At 41.4% G+C, this 16,741-nt stretch overlaps 1 protein-coding gene and 1 pseudogene across 1 annotated transcript in view; both read right to left on the bottom strand.

The window, feature by feature from the left end:
• The window catches only part of EEF1AKMT1 (EEF1A lysine methyltransferase 1), a 47,062-nt gene that overhangs the window by 7,719 nt on the left and 22,602 nt on the right, over positions 1-16,741 (bottom strand). The window contains exon 3 of the mRNA XM_012506721.2: positions 1,900-1,982. Within this exon, the coding sequence (XP_012362175.1) occupies positions 1,900-1,982 (83 nt within the window). The remainder of the gene's footprint in view (positions 1-1,899; positions 1,983-16,741) is intronic.
• Positions 10,510-12,082, bottom strand: LOC100593867 (annotated as a pseudogene).

Raw genomic sequence — 16,741 nt, 5'->3', positions numbered from 1 at the left:
TGAACAAGACACAATAATAAAGAAATACTCAAAGACCAAAAAAAGAGCTGCAGACAATTGCAAGCATGGAAGCAGATATGGTAAACTCAGTAGGAAGTTTAGAAGATAAAGTGCAGGGATTCTCCCAGAAAGTAAAGAGACAATGAATAGAAAAAGAAGCAAATTAGAAGATCAGGTCCAATATTCAAAGAACAGAAGTTCCAAAAAGAGGAACAGAAAAAAAAAAGTAGGGAAAGAAATAATTTAAGATAATTTTCTTAAACTGAAGGACACGTGTGTTGAGGATGAATGGGCCCTTTAGGACCCAGGACAATAGATAAAAACTCCACAGTGAGGCACATTGAATACCGGGGATTAAGAGAAAATCCGAAGCTTGCTGTGGGCATGGATAGAAAAAAGCAAGTTTCCTATAAGAAATCAGAATGATACTGGATTTGTCAGCAGCATGTATGGAAGTTTGGAGACAATGCAGCAATGCCTTCAAAACCTGGAATCTGCTGTCCAACAAAACCATCACAATCAAGAAGAAGGGTAGGAAAAAAGCATTTTCAGACACGGAAGGTTCTAAAAACTTCCCTCCTACGTGCCTTTTCTGTAGCAGCTATCGGAGGAGGTGTGCCACCATGGTAAGGCTGCAAACTAAGGATCGGGGTACAGGAAATAGGGAAGCTAGAACAAAAGACAGGTATAAGGACTCCAGCATGATGATGAAGGGCGATACCAAGAAAAGAGGTGTAGTAAAACCAGCGCAAGACCATGCACACTGGGACAGGTTGCAGAGCCCTGGGAATAGGTTTTTTTTTAAAGAAGTTGAAATATGTTTGAACTTACTGATAGGATATTTAGACAGAGAGTTTGGGGGTTAATCAGAGATACCGATATAGAATACATTAAGCCTTTTAGAACCATTTGACTTTTTTTTTTTTTTGAGACAGAGTCTCACTCTGTCTCCCAGGCTGGAGTGCAGTGGTGTGATCTTGGCACACTGCAACCTCTGCCTCCCAGGTTCAAGCAATTCTCCTGCCTCAGCCTCTTGAGTAGCTGGGATTACAGGATGCACCATCATGCCCAGCTAATTTTGTATTTCATAGAAACAGGGTTTCACCATATTGTCCAGGCTGGTCTCAAACTCCTAACCTCAGGTGATCCACCTGCCTCGGCCTCCCAAAATGCTGGGATTTCAAGCATGAGCCACCACGCCCAGTCACCATTTGACTCTTTATATGCATGCACAGTTCTGATAAAAATAAAAACCAGGCCAGGCACGGTGGCTCACGCCTGTAATCCCAGCACTTTGGGAGGCTGAGACAGGTGGATCACAAGGTCAGGAGTTCGAGATCAGCCTGGCTAATATGGTGAAACCCCATTTCTACTAAAAATACAAAAATTAGGTGGGCATGGTGGCGTGTGCCTGTAGTCCCAGCTGCTTGGGAGGCTGAGGCAAGAGAATCGCTTGAATCCGGGAGGCAGAGGTTGCAGTTAGCCGGGATTGTACCACTCTGCACTCTAGCCTGGGCAACAGAGTGAGACTCTGTCTCAAAATAAATAAATAAATAAATAAATAAATACATACCAAATTAACGAAAAAGAAAATCTATATTCTTAAAGCTTCAAAAAGGTAAGATTTTCTCTTTTAAACTGAACTCTATAACTATAAAAATAAGAAACAGGTTAGAAAATGTTAAAAGGAAAAGAGATAAGACATTTCACAATGAATAGGTTTCTGAGTGGGTCTCAACTCAGTGTTGAAGCAGGTCTTAATCTGTCATATGCTGCAAACCATGATCTACAATATTTACAGATTATAGTTTAGACTTCTTACAAACCATCTGTCATCCAGGAAGGACATTCAAAATATTACATTAGATGCCAAAAAGAGAAACAAAATTTGAATCTCACCTGCCACCTTCTCCTACAGCTGCAATGGCCTCCTGTGCAAGTCGCAGAGCAGTTTCCTGACTATACCAAAACTGGCTCAGTTGCTGTAACCGAGAAATGGGTTGATAGCATTTTAGAACTGGCATAAGCTTTGTTCTTTTAATTTATAAATAATCTATACCAGTGGACAGATATTTTTAAAAAGTTTTTTTGAAAATTAATTTTTCTTCAAAATTACTTTAAATTAATACAAGCCCCTAATGAATTAATGGAATCTAGGCACTGAGTATCAATGGCTATTAACACCACAAAAGGAGACAACCAGTGTTTTTCCCGATAGAACATACCCCTATCTTTGTGTGAGTTTTGCCAAAAAAAAAATAGAACTTGAATCTGATTAGGTTCAACTAGCAATGAACAGAATTACAAACACAGAGGATGGAAGAATGAGTTCACTAACACCAGAGGATGCAATCAGCAAAATCCAGACTGTGCTCCTTCCCCACAGCCTCATCTTACCTTATGCATGTTTCCTCAATTACTTGTTTTTCCCTTGGGGGCAAGTTTGTTTTTCATCTTACTCCTTCTGCTTCATGCTGATTGATGATTTTTAAAAAATTTCTAGTGATCTTTAATTATCTATTCATAGTTGTAAATTAAGCAGGAGTTTAATGGAAGTAATACTATGGTTTTCCTCTGCAATCATCCAAACCTATTTCTCCAACATGCCTTTCTTCCCTGAATGGCAGGCTGGGGGCAGCCAGTTGCATGGGGCGTGCCAACTGGGGGTTCTCTGCTTTAAAAATCTGCCGTGTGGAAACAACTCAAATGCCCATCAACTAATGGATAGAAAAAATGTGGTACATCCATATAGTGAAACATTATTTGGCCATAAAAAGGAACAGGGTACTGATATATGCTACATGGATGAGCCTTGGAAACATTACATTGAACGAAAGAAATCGGACACCAAAGGTCACATACTGTGTAGTTCCATTTATATGAAATGTCCAAAGTAGTAAGTCTACAAAGACAGAAAGTAGATTAGTAGTTGCCAGGTATTGGGAGGATTGGGGAATCAGGAGGTGACAGCGGAAGGACAGAGGGTTTCTTTTAGAGGCAACGAAGATGTTCCAAAATTGACGGTGGTGATAGTTGTGTGTCCAGAATTGGTGGGTTCTTGGTCTCGTTGACTTCAAGAATGAAGCTGCAGACCCTTGGGGTGAGTGTTACAGTTCTTAAAGACAGTGTGTCCGGAGTTTGTTCCTTCTAACGTTCAGACGTGTTCGGAGTTTCTTCCTTTTGGTGGGTTTGTGGTCTCGCTGGCTTCAGGAGTGAAACTGCAGACCTTCGCAGTGAGTGTTACAGCTCTTAAGATGGTACGTCTGGAGTTGTTAATTCTTCCCATCTGGAGTTGTTCCTTCCTCTCAGTGGGTTAGTAATCTCGCTGGCTTCAGACGTGAAGCTGTAAACCTTCACAGTAAGTGTTATAGCTCATAAAGCCAACGCGGACCCAAAGAGTGAACAGCAGCATTTATGGTGAAGAGCAAAAGAACAAAGCTTCCACAGCATGAAACGGGACTTGGGATAATTGTCGCAGCTGGCCACGCGCAGCCTGCTTTTATTGCCTTATCTGACCCCACCCACATCCTGCTGATTGGTCCATTTTCCAGAGAGCCGATTGGCCCATTTTACAGAGAGCTGATTGGTCCGTTTTACAGAGAGCTGATTGGCCCATTTTACAGACAGCTGATTGGTCTGTTTGGACAGGGTGCTGATTGGTGCATTTACAAACCTTGAGCTAGACACAGAGTGCTGATTGGTGCATTTACAATCCCTGAGCTAGACACAGAGTGCTGACTGGTGCGTTTACAATCCTCTAGCTAGAAATAAAAGTTCTCCAAGTCCCCACCGGATTAGCTAGACACAGAGCACTGATTGGTGTGTTTACAATCTTTTAGCTAGATACAGAGTGCTGACTGGTGCATTTACAATCCTCTAGCTAGACATCAAAGTTTTCCAAGTGCCCACCCGACTCAGGAGCCCAGCTGGCTTCATCTAGTGGATCCCGCGCTGGGGCTGCTGGCAGAGCTGCCCACCAGTCCCATGCCACGTGCCTGTGCTTCTCAGCCCTTGGGCAGTGGATGTGACCGGGCACCGCGGAGCAGGGGTGACGCCTGTCAGGGAGGCTCAGGCCGCGTGGGAGCCCACAGTGGGGGAGGAGGCTCGGGCATGGCGGACTGCAGGTCCCAAGCCCTGCCCCGCGGGGAGGCAGCTGAGGGCCGGCGAGAATTCAAGCACGGTGCAGGCGGGCCGTCAGTGCTGGGGGACCTGACGCACCCTCTGCAGCTGCTGGCCTGGGTGCTAAGCCCCTCACTGCCTGGGGCCAGTGGCACCAGCTGGCCGCTCCAAGTGCGGGGCCCGCCGAGCCCGCACCCACCTGGAACTCACGCTGGCCTGTGAGCACCTAGCATGCAGCCCCGGTTCCTGCCCGCGCCTCTCCCTCCACACCTCCCTGCAAGAGGAGGGAGCCGGTTCCGGCCTCGCCCAGCCCAGAGAGGGGCTCCCACAGTGCAGCGGCAGGCTGAAGGGCTCCTCAAGCGCGGCCAGATTGGGCGCTGAGGCCGAGGAGGCGTCGAGAGCAAGCCAGGGCTACCAGCACGCTGTCACCTCTCAGTTGACCTATCTGTGAATTTACTAAAAACCACTGACTTGTCGGATGTGGTGGCTCACGCCTGTAATCCCAGCACTTTGGGAGGCCGAGGCGGGTGGATCACCTGAAGCCAGGAGTTCGAGCCAGCCTAGTCAACATGGTGAAACCCTGCTTCTACTAAAAATACAAAATATTAGCCGGGCGTGGTGGCACGTGCCTGTAATCCCAGCTACTCGGGACACTGAGGCAGGAGAATCGCTTGAACCCAGGAGGCGGAGATTGCAGTAAGCCAAGATTGCACCATTGCGCTCCAGCCTGGGCGACAGAGTGAGACTCAGTGTCAAAACAAAACAGAAAAACCATTGACTTCTACACTTTTAATAGGTGAATTTATGGTATGTGAATTATATCTCAACAAAACTGAGATCTGCTTAAATAAGGAGAGCTTTACTCAGAGTATGGAGGACTTTTGTGTACTTCCTTCCTGAATGGAGCTGCCTTTTTCCTTCTTTTATGCAATGGTGGAGCTCTGGAGCTATCTTAGATTCTATTCTGTGTCTCTTTCTGGCTTTCCTACCCAAATTAGGGCATCCCAAAGCAGATTCTCCAGTTTGTTTAGTGAAAAATCCTCAGAGATTCAGCCTGGAGGTGAGTACCTCCGATTCTATGTATGCCTTCTGGATATGATCAGAAGAAGGGGAAGAGACCAACTGGCCCAAAGATGTCAGCAGGCCATCCTTTAATTAATCACGCAGAAATTGGCCCATGAGCCACTTTTACCACTTATGTTCACAGGCTCTGAGTTTGGAACCCAGAGTCTCTGTTTCTTTTCTGGAAGACAGACTCTCATCTTTGCTCCAGTTCCCAGAGAGGCTGGTAGTTTGCTGTTCCACAGACCATCTTACACCCACTTTCTTTCTTTCTTCCATTAATTTACTGAAATTTCTGTCAATAGCATCCTTTGTTTGTTGTTTTTTAACATTGTAATTACCTTTTTTTTTTTGAGATGGAGTCTTGCTCTGTCGCCAGGCTGGAGTGCAGTGGTGCAATCTCAGCTCACTGCAACCTCCATCTCCCAGATTCAAGCAGTTCTCCTGCCTCAGCCTCCCGAGTAGCTGGGATTACAGGTGCACACCAGCATGCCCAGCTAATTTTTGTATTTTTAGTAGAGATGGGGTCTCATCATGTTGGCCAAGATGGTCTCAATCTCTTGACCTCGTGATCTGCCTCCTCGGCCTCCCAAAGTGCTGGGATTACAGGGGTGAGCCACCACACCCAGCTTGTAATTACTTTTTAAAAACATCTTTACTCTTCATTCAATGGAAGAGAAAAGTGATCATTCATATGACCAGTCTACCATCTTGAGTCAGAAGATAACAATCTTACTTAGTACACAAATTTTACCTCTACAGACTTAACTTTGCAACCTAACATTGTAAGGCATCATAGCTGAGTTTCTTAAATAAAACTAAGAAACTTACACTTGACCCTTCCAGAGTTTACTTCCCTTTTGACAGTGATTTAATTATTCCTGTTACAAACATGCAACAATGAGTATTCTAAATATTCCTTTTTGTATATATGTGCATATAAAAATCTCTGTGTAGAGATTTTTAGAAATGGAATTCGTGGTTGCAGGGCATATACAGTTAATATTTTGGTAGATATTGCCAAATTGCCCTCCAAAAAGGTTGGACCAATTAAAATAACTACTAACATTTTACTCTTAACTTGCATTTCCCTATTGTACAGTTGAGTATCTTTTCCTATATTTTTTATTTTTATTTTTATTTTGTCAGTTGTTGCTAGCATTCCCTAATTTTCCACTGGGTTTACTGTTTTATTATTGATTTATAGAAGATCTTTATACAGTCTTCGAGAAAAAAAATGACAGGTGTCAAATAGAACTAGCTTGCAACTAGTACCTAGGCCCAGATGTTCCCTACTTAACAGAAACTATTTCAAAGAACACCAACATCAGACTGAGTTATTCCTGTGATGGAGCAAGATAAAAATATGACCATTCTATAATCATATCTGAGTACAGATAAAACAAGAACACTGTGCAAATCACAAAAATGGCCATGAATGTCTCTTTCCCAGCTAACATGAGTGCCTGTTGATACTTTACCAATTACACTTTTAACTCCATTTGATTTCTCCCACCTCCTACATAATAATTATTCTGGCTTTCTGACAAAGTTGCTCCAACACCAACGCAAGCCAAACTCACAGAATAATCTCCTCTTAGCTGCCTCTTACTGAGATGTCCCACAGGCTGCCCATGGTCCTCAGCCTCTCTTGTTGCAACAAGTAACAGACCCCACTCTGTTTGCCTACAGGTGTGTTTCCTGGTATCTTTGGCTGGTGGGCATGGACATCTGGATATTAATCCTTTGCTCTCATGCATGAGACAAATATTTTCTCCTCGTCTTTCTCTTGTCTCTTAAACTTGTTTATGGTATCTTTTGTTATCAATAAGTTTCTTATTTTGTCAATGTTATCAATATTCTCCTTTATGATTCTTAGTTTTGACTTGTTTTTCTACCTTAGATCATAAAAATATTATCCTATATTTTCTTTTAATACTCTTATTATTTATTTTTATTGAGACAGAGTCTCACTCTGTCGCCCAGCCTGGAGTGCAGTGGCGCAATCTCAGCTCACTACAACCTCCACCTCTGAAGTTGAAACGATTCTCCTGCCTCAGACTCCCAAGTAGCTGGGATTACAGGTTGCTAGGGCCTGGCTAATTTTTGTATTTTTAGTAGAGATGAGGTTTCACCATGTTAACCAGGCTGCTCTCGAACTCCTGACCTGAAGTGATCTGCCTGCCTCAGCCTCCCAAAGTGCTGGGATTATAAGCGTGAGCCAACGTGCCTGGCCTAATACTTCTACTATTTTTATGTTTAGCTCTTTAATCCACCTTGACTTTAATTTTGTGTGTGGATTATAAAGATTGAATTTCTTTTCCAAATCTAGGATACATCAGGACTCAATTTACACCTGTCACTTTCTCTCAGTGGGTTTCCTTAACTTCCTCTCCATCTCAAAAGTCTGGGGAGGTGTTTTGCATTTTGCTCCAATCATCACTTTTGTCTTAGAATAGTTTGCTTGAGAGCAAGGGCAGTGTTTTATTTATTGTTATACTACACTTGACTTTGTGCTTTTTTTTTTTCGTATTTTTATTTTACTTTAAGTTCTGGGATACATGTGCAGAATGTGCAGGTTTGTTGCATAGGTATACATATGCCTTGGTGGTTTGGGGCACCAATCAACCCATCATGTAGGTTTTAAGCCCCGCATGCATTAGATATTTGCCCTAATGCTCTCCCTTCCCTTGTCCCCCACCCCCTGACAGGCCCCACTGTGTGATGTTCCCCTCCCTATGTCCATGCCATGTGTTCTCATTGTTCAATTCCCACTCATGAGTGAGAACAAGCAGTGTTTGGTTTTCTGTTCCTGTGTTAGCTTGCTGAGAATGATGGCTTCTACCTTCTTCCATATCCCTGCAAAGGACATGAACTCATCCTTTTTTATGACTGCATAGTATTCCATGGTGTATATGTGCCACATTTTCTTAATCCAGTCTGTCACGGATGGGCATTTGGGTTGGTTCCAAGTCTTTGCTACTGTAAACAGTGCTGCAATAAACATATGTGTGCATGTGTCTTTATAGCAGAATGACATAATCCTTTGGGTATATACCCAGTAATGAGTCAAATGGTATTTCTCGTTCTAGAGCCTTGAGGAATTGCCACACTGTTTTCCACAATGGTTGAACTAATTTACACTCCCACCAACAGTGTAAAAGCATTCCTATTTCTCCACAGCCATGCCAGCCTGTTGTTTCCTGACTTTTTAATAATCACCATTCTAACTGGAGTGAGATGGTATCTCATTGTGATTTTGATTTGCATTTCTCTAATGATCAGTGATGTTGAGTTTTTGTTCATATGTTTATCAGTCACATAAATGTCTTCTTTTGAGAAGTGTGTGTTCACATCCTTCGCCCACTTTTTGATGGGGCTGTTTTTTTCTTGTAAATTTGTTTATGTTCTTCATAGATTCTGGATATTAGACCTTTGTTAGATGAGTAGATTGCAAAAATTTTCTCCCATTCCGTAGGCTGCTGTTCACTCTGATGATAGTTTCTTTTGCTGTGCAGAAGCTCTTTAGTTTAATTAGATCCCATTTGCCAATGTTGGCTTTTGTTGCCATTGCTTTTGGTGTTTTAGACATGAAGTCTTTGCCCATGCCTATGTCCTGAATCGTATTGCCTAGGTTTTCTTCTGGGTTTTTATGATTTGGGGTTTTACATTTAAGTCTTTAATCCATCTTCAGTTAATTTTTGTATAAGGTGTAAGGAAGGGGCCCAGTTTCTCTTTTCTGCATATGTCTAGCCAGTTTTCCCAGAATTATTTATTAAATAGGGAATCCTTTCCCCATTGCTTGTTTTTGTCATGTTTGTCAAAGATCAGATGGTTGTAGATATATGGTGTTATTTCTGAGATCTCTGTTCTGTTCCATTGGTCTATATATCTGTTTTGGCACCAGTGCCATGCTGTTTTGGTTACTGTAGCCTTGTAGTATAGTTTGAAGTCAGGTAGTGTGATGCCTCCAGCTTTGCTCTTTTCGCTTAGGATTGTCTTGGCTATATGGGCACTTTTTTCTTTCCATATGAAATTAAAGTAGGTTTTTCTAATTCTGCAAAGAAAGTCAATGGTAGCTTGATGGGAATAGCATTGAATCTATAAATTACTTTGGGCAGTATGGGCATTTTCACAATATTGATTCTTCCTATCCAAGAGCATGGAATTGTTTTCCATTTGTTTATGTCCTCTTTTATTTCCTTGAGCAGTAGTTTGTAGTTCTCCTTGAAGAGGTCCTTCACGTCCCTTGTAAGTTGTATTCCTAGGTATTTTCTTCTCTTTGTAGCAACTGTGAATGGGAGTTCACTCATGATTTGGCTCTCTGCTTGTCTATTATTGGACCTTTTAAAAGGTTTATCTGGATGGTCTTACTAATATGGAATGATTCTAAATCACTCAAAACAAGACGGCAGACCAGGCACAGTGGCTCACGCCTGTAATCTCAGCACTTTGGGAGGCTGAGGTGGGTGGATCACGAGGTCAGGAGTTCAAGGCCAGCCTGGTCAAGATGGTGAAACCCCATCTCTTCTAAAAATACAAAAATTAGCTGGGCATGGTGGCGGGGGCCTGTAATCCCAGCTACTTGGGAGGCTGAGGCAGAGAACTGCTTGAAACTGGGAGGCGGAGGTTGCAATAAGCCGAGATTGTGCCACTGCACTCCAGCCTGGGTGACAGAGCGAGACTCTGTCTCGAAAAAAATAAAAATAAAAGTAAAAATAAAACAAGATGGCATTCAAAATGACTATAACAATTAAAACAAGGTACAATTCAAAGTGGCACGTGGTATGAATGAAAACATTAATAACACATATTTAAACCAATAAATATTTACTGAATATAATGAAAAAGAGAATTGCTTCAAATATTTCCCATCTGGATGTCTGCATGCTATTTGCTGAATATTCACTCATAAGTCCACGTTTAAAATATTTCCAAAGACAAAATGTACATATACATGTGGGTATATGTATTAATTTATATCTACATCTGTCTATCCATTATTATTATTTTTTTAGATGGAGTCTCACTCTTGTCACCAAGGCTGGAGTGCAATGGTGCAATGTCGGCTCACTGCAGCCTCCGCTTCCCAGGTTCAAGTGATTCTCCTGCCTCAGCCTCCCAAGTAGCTGGGATTACAAGTCCATGCCACTACACCCAGCTATTTTTTGTATTTTTAGTAGAGACGGGGTTTCACCATGTTGGTCAGGCTGGTCTCGCACTCCTGACCTTGTGATCCACCCGCCTTGGCTTCCCAAAGTGCTGGGATTAGAGGTGTGAGCCACCGTGCCTGGCCATGTCTATCCATTCTTATCTACAGGAAAAATGCCTAGCTCTGACCTCTACCTCTGCAAAGGACAGCTGGAAGAAAGCCCCTAGCATACAGAGAATGGAAGCGTTTTGAGTTCACTTGATTTTGGAGGTGGCAGACAGTATCTGCTACCATGCACCATAAGTGGTAAGAGTTGTCTGCTGGTTGACTACTGAACTGCCCTTCTTCCTCACTCCAACACCATAAGGGCACAATGATAGATTTTGGCTCTTCTCATATCATTCCATAAAGATAAAGAGTCCCACTCCTTTTTTAAGATATTTGAAATACAACCTTATTCTGATTCTAAATGAAAAGGAATAAGAATGACAGTAACAAACAAGATTTCACCGCTGAGCATTATGATGTGACTGTAGCAGTCTTGTATTTGAAACTCAAGAAGAAATCAACTGCATTCCAAAACAGCTAAATACGCAAGTCCGAACAATTAAGGTATTTTTAAAACTGTGACATTTACTTTGAAGCCCATTCATCTCCAGCATCCCACAGATGAAGCACACGTTCCACTTACCTACATAATAAATGGGCACATTTGTTACCTACATAATAAATGTTGCACTGCTGATATCACGGGACAAATAAAACTAGACTTCTGATGCTGGGCTCCAGCTTCATTTTCACAGGTTATCATCCTCATCAGGGAGATGATGATCTCTGAACAACTTCTATTTAAATCGTGCTCATATTGCACTGTTGATGCTGAGTCCATAACAGCCTCTGATGGGGCAAGGGCAGGTATGGCAACAAACTCCAAGTTAGGGTCTCCAATAAGCTTCCTAGCAAGCCAGGGGAAGAGCTTTTCAAAGTTGCAGTAACTTTTGGCAGAAATGTCATAGTACTGAAGATTCTTCTTTTGGTGGAAGAGAACAGATTTTGCCTTCACTTTCCTGTCCTTTATATCCACTCAGTTGCCCTCAACACAATGGGGATGATTTCACATAATCGTACCAGATCTCTGTGCCAGTTAGGCACATTTTTTTTTTTTTTTTTTTTTTGAGATGGAGTGTCTCTCTGTCACCCAGGCTGGAGTGCAATGGCACGATCTCAGCTCACTGCAGCCTCCACCTCCCGGGTTCAAGAGATTCTTCTGCCTCAGCTTCCCAAGTAGCTGGGATTACAGGCACATGCCACCACGCCTGGCTAATTTTTCTATTTTTGTAGAGACGGGGTTTCACCATGTTGGCCAAGCTGGTCTTAAACTCCTGACGTCAGGTGATCTGCCCACCTCAGCCTCCCAAAGTACTGGGATTACAGGCGTGAGCCACCACAGGATCTCGGCACATTCTTGTAACTCACTCTCGATGTCACGTCAAACATTATCATGGCATGCTGGGCTTGGGTATAATAGCCATCTCTCACTCTACCAAATTTCTTCTGGCCAGCTGTATCCCATACAATGAATGGGTCCTCTGTTGGTGTGCAACACAAGGCAATGAACCTCAATACCCAAGGTAGCTATGTACGTCTCAAATTCACCAATTGACATTTCATAAATGTAGTTTTTCCAGTACCACCATCACCAACCAATACAAGTTTGAACTGGACTTGGGACTCTCCTTGGGCAGTCATCATGATGTTCCTTCCAGAATTGTCTTTGTGCCTGTCCAACTGAGGAGAACCCTGGTCTTAATATGTTACATGAACATGGCTTTAAAAGTCAAAAGCAGGCCAGGTGTGGTGGCTTACGCCTGTAATCCCAGCACTTTGGGAGGCCAAGGCGGGCAGATGAGACCAGCTTGGCTAACATGGTGAAACCCCGTCTCTACTAAAAATACAAAGAAATTAGCTGGGCGTGGTGGCGGGCGCCTGTAGTCCCAGCTACTCAGGAGGTGAGGCAGGAGAATGGCGTGAACCCAGGAGGCGGAGCTTGCAGTGAGGCGAGATCGCACCACTGCACTCCAACCTGGGCGATAGAGCGAGACTCCATCCAAAAAAAAAAAAAGTCAAAAGCACTACTAGGCTTATAAAGAAAAACAATAGTCTTCTATCCCATGACCCCCTGCCATTGAGCCTCACTCCTCAGAAGCAACCCTTTTCAACTTTTGGCTCTTTCTCTGATCATTTATTGCCACATCTCTAAATACTACATTTTAAATGCTATCCCTTGATAATCCACCGTATATATACTGTGTATTTATTATGTAGATGAGGATTTTGTTCTCTCATACACATCATTTGCCTTTCCTTCACCCTCCTAATATATAGTTTTTGTTGTTGTTGTTGTTGTTGTTGTTGTTGTTTTGAGCCAGAGTCTCACTCTGTCACCCAGGCTGGCGTGCAGTGGCATGATCTCGGCTCACTGCAACCTCTGCCTCCCAGGCTCAAATGATCCTCCCACCTCAGCCTCCCAAGTAGCTGGGACTACAGGCACACGCCACCATACCTGGCTAATTTTTGTGTTTTGAGTAGACATGGGATTTGCCATGTTGGCCAGGATGGTCTCAAACTCCTGACCTCAGGAAATCTACCCCGCTAGGCCTCCCAAAGTGGTAGAATTACAGGTGTGAGCCACTGTGCCCAGCCCCAGTGTAGTTTTAAAGCAAGTTTTGGTTAGTTAGAATTAAGTGTCAGTGTTCATTATTGAGCCAAGTGGTATACTATAATTGCTTTTCCTTTCAGTAGAATTCCTTCTTGTTTTTCCTAGAGTAAGTAAATGCATGACTGTTTCATTTGCTTGGTTAGTTTGTATTTATCCCTAATTCTTCTAACATCCTCTACTGGCCTTTCAATACAATTTTCTACATATTGGATATCCTATCACTTTTATATTTCCCCGAAGATCTCTGTTCTGGAACACGCCATCCTCCTACTACAATGTAGATTGGCCGCTCTCCAGACTTGCAGCACAACCGTTACACTGGGATATTCTGTGTCACCATCATCCTGGGAATTCCCTCTCCTACTATATGCATCAGATTTCCTATTCCTTGGAGCTCATGTCTTCTTTCTTCTCACTTGCAGCAAACCCTCCTACAGCTCTTGAGAAGTACACAAGAGGTCAACGTAATGAGACTTGTCATATCTAAAATGTTTTTATTTTATCCTCACACGAGTAATAGTTTAGCTGGGTATAGAATTCTAGGCTACAGTTGGTGTGGTAGTATGTGTATAATCCCAGCTACTCAGGAAGCTGAGTTTGAGGATTGCTTGAGCCCAGGAGTTTGAGACTAGCCTGGGCAACATAGTGAGACTCCATTTCAAAAAAGAAAAGAAAAGGAAAAATAATTCTAGGGTGAACAAAATTTTCACTCAAAATATTGAATGTATCACTCTATTTTTAAAAGTTTCTAATAAAGCTATTGAGAAGTGCAATGTAACTCATAGTCCAAAGACTTTGTAGGAGACCCGTTTTTCTTCTGGAAGGTTCTAGGATGTTCTTTGGCATCTGTATCCAGAATTTTCATAATCATCATAATCATGTATCTTCATCAGGGTCTTCAGATCTGGGAAATTTCTAATATTCTTTAAAGCTTTCTTTCCCTCTTCATTTTTTGTTCTGTTTTTCTGGAATCTTATTTGTTGGATATTGAGCCTCCTGGATTTATCTGCTAGTTTTCCAATGTCTTCTTTCCTATTTGTACATATTTATGGGATACATGTTATATTTCGTTACATGCACAGAATGTGTAATGATCAAGTCAGGGTATTTAGGGTATCCATCACCTTGACTATTTATCATGTGTTGGGAAGGTTTCAAGTCCTCTCTGCTAGGTATATTGCAATATACAATACACTATTGTTAACTATAGTCACCCTACTCTGCTATAGAACATCAGATCTTATTCCTTCTATTTAACTATATGTTTGTACTCATTTACCAATCTCTTTTCTTCACCCCCACCCCACCTTCCCAGCCTCTGGTATCTATCATTCTATTCTCTATCTCCATGACATCAACATTTTTAGCCTCCACATATAAGAATATGCAATATTTGTCTTTCTGTGCCTGGCTTATTTCACTTAACATAATGACCTCCAGTTCCATCCACTTTGCTGCAAATGACATAATTTCACTAGTTTTTATGGCTAAACAGTATTCCATTGTGTATATATATCACATTTTCTTTATCCATTAATTTGTTGATGGACAGGTTGATTCCTATCCTTGTTATTGTGAATAGTGCTGCAAGAAACATGAGGAGCAGGTAAGTTTTTGATATACTAATTTCTTTTTCTTTGAATAAATATTCAGTAGTGAGACTGCTAGGTCATATGGTAATTCTGGTTTTAGTTTAAATCACTATACTGTTTTCCATAGTAACTATAGTAATTTACATTCCCACCAATGGTGTATAAGAGTTCCCTTTCCTCCACACCCTTACCAGTACCTGCTATTTTTAATCTTTTTAATAATAGCCATTCTGGGATAACATTACATCTCACTGTGGTTTTGATTTGCATAACCCTAATGATTAGTAATGTTGAGCCCTTCCTCATATACCAGTTGGCCATTTGTATGTCTTCTTTTGAGAAATGTCTATTGAGGTCCTTTGCCCATTTTAATGGGATTATTCGGTTTTGAAATTTTGGTTGAGTTTCTTATATATTCTAGATATGAGTCCATTGTCAGATGAATAGTTTTCAAATATTTTATACATCTCAATGGGTTGCCTCTCCATTCTGCTGATTGTTTCCTTTGCTGTGTAGAAGCATTTAAATTTCATAGAGTCCCATTTGTCTATTTTTGTTTCTTGTGCTTTTGAGGTCTTAGCCATAAAATCTTTGCCTAGACCAATGTTCTGAAGTGTGTCCCTTATGTTTTTGTCTAGAAGTTTTATAGTTTCAGGCCATAGTCTTAAGTCTAATTCATCTTGAGTTGACTTTTGCATATGGTGAGAGATAGGGGTCCTGTTTCATTCTTCTGCATATGGATATCTAATATTTCTAACACCATTTATTGAAGAGGTGTCCTTTGCCCTTGGCACCTTTGTCAAAAATCAGTTGGCTATGGATATGTGGATTAATTTCTGGGTTCTCTATTCTGTTCCATTGGTCTATGTGTCTGTTGTAATACTGATACCATGCTGTTTTGGTTACTATAGCCTTGTAACATCATTTGAATTCAGGTAGTGTGATGCCTCCACCCTTGTTCTGTTTGCTCAGGATTGCTTTGGCCATTCAGGCTGTTTTTTGGTTCCATAGGAATTTCAGGACTTTTTTTTTCTGTGAAAAATGACATTAGTATTGATAGGGATTGTACTGGATATATACATTGCTTTGGGTATAATCATTTTAACTACGATTATTCTTTCAATCCGTGAGCACGGGATGTCTTTCCATTTGTTGGTGTCTTCAATTTCTTTCCTCAGAGTTTTGTAGTCTTCCTTGTAGAAACCTTTCACCTCCTTGGTTAAATTTATTACTAGGTATTTCTTTTTCTTGTAGCTATTGTAAACAGGATTGCCTTCTCGATTTCTTTCTCAGCTAGTTCATTACTGGTGTATGGAAATGCTACTGATTTTTGTATGTTGATTTTGTACCCTGCAATCTTATTGAATTTATAAGATCTAAAAGCTTTTTCCTGGAGTCTTCAGGTTTCTCTAGGTATAAGATCATGTCATGTCATCTATAAAGAGGGACAATTTGACTTCTTTTCCAATTTAGATGCTTTTTATTTCTTTTTCTTGCCCAATTGTCCTAGTTAGGACTTCCAGTACTATGTTAAATAGCAGTGGTGGAAGTGGGCAGGCTTATCTTATTCCTGATCTTAGAGGAAAGACTTTCAGCTTTTCCCCATTCAGTATGATGTTAGCTGTGGGTTTATCATATATAGCCTTTATTATGATGAGGTATGTTCCTTTATGCCTAGTTTGTTGAGAGTTTTTATCATGAAGGGATGTTGAATTTTTTTAAATGCTTTTTCTGCAGCTATTCAGATGATCATATAATATTTGTCCTTCAGTCTGTTGATGTGATGTTATTATGTTTATTGATTTGCAGGTGTTGAAACTTCCTTGAATCTCTAGGATAAATCCCACTTAATCATGGTGCAATATTTTTTTGATGTACTATTGGGTTCTATTTACTAGTATTTTGTTGAGGACTTTTGTGTCTATATTCATCTGGGATACTAGCCTGTAATTTTCTTTATTTCTTACATTATTGTCTGGTTTTGGTGTCAGGATAATGCTGGCCTCATAGAATGAATTAGGGAGAATTCTCTCCACTTCAAACTTCTGGAATAATTTAAAGATAATTGGTATTGATTATTCTTTTTAAGTGTGATAG

The sequence above is a fragment of the Nomascus leucogenys genome, chromosome 5 (assembly GCF_006542625.1).
Source record: "Nomascus leucogenys isolate Asia chromosome 5, Asia_NLE_v1, whole genome shotgun sequence".
NCBI lineage: Eukaryota > Metazoa > Chordata > Mammalia > Primates > Hylobatidae > Nomascus > Nomascus leucogenys.
The sequence above is the reverse complement of the archived record's forward strand: the minus strand, read 5'-3'. Positions and strand labels throughout refer to the sequence as shown.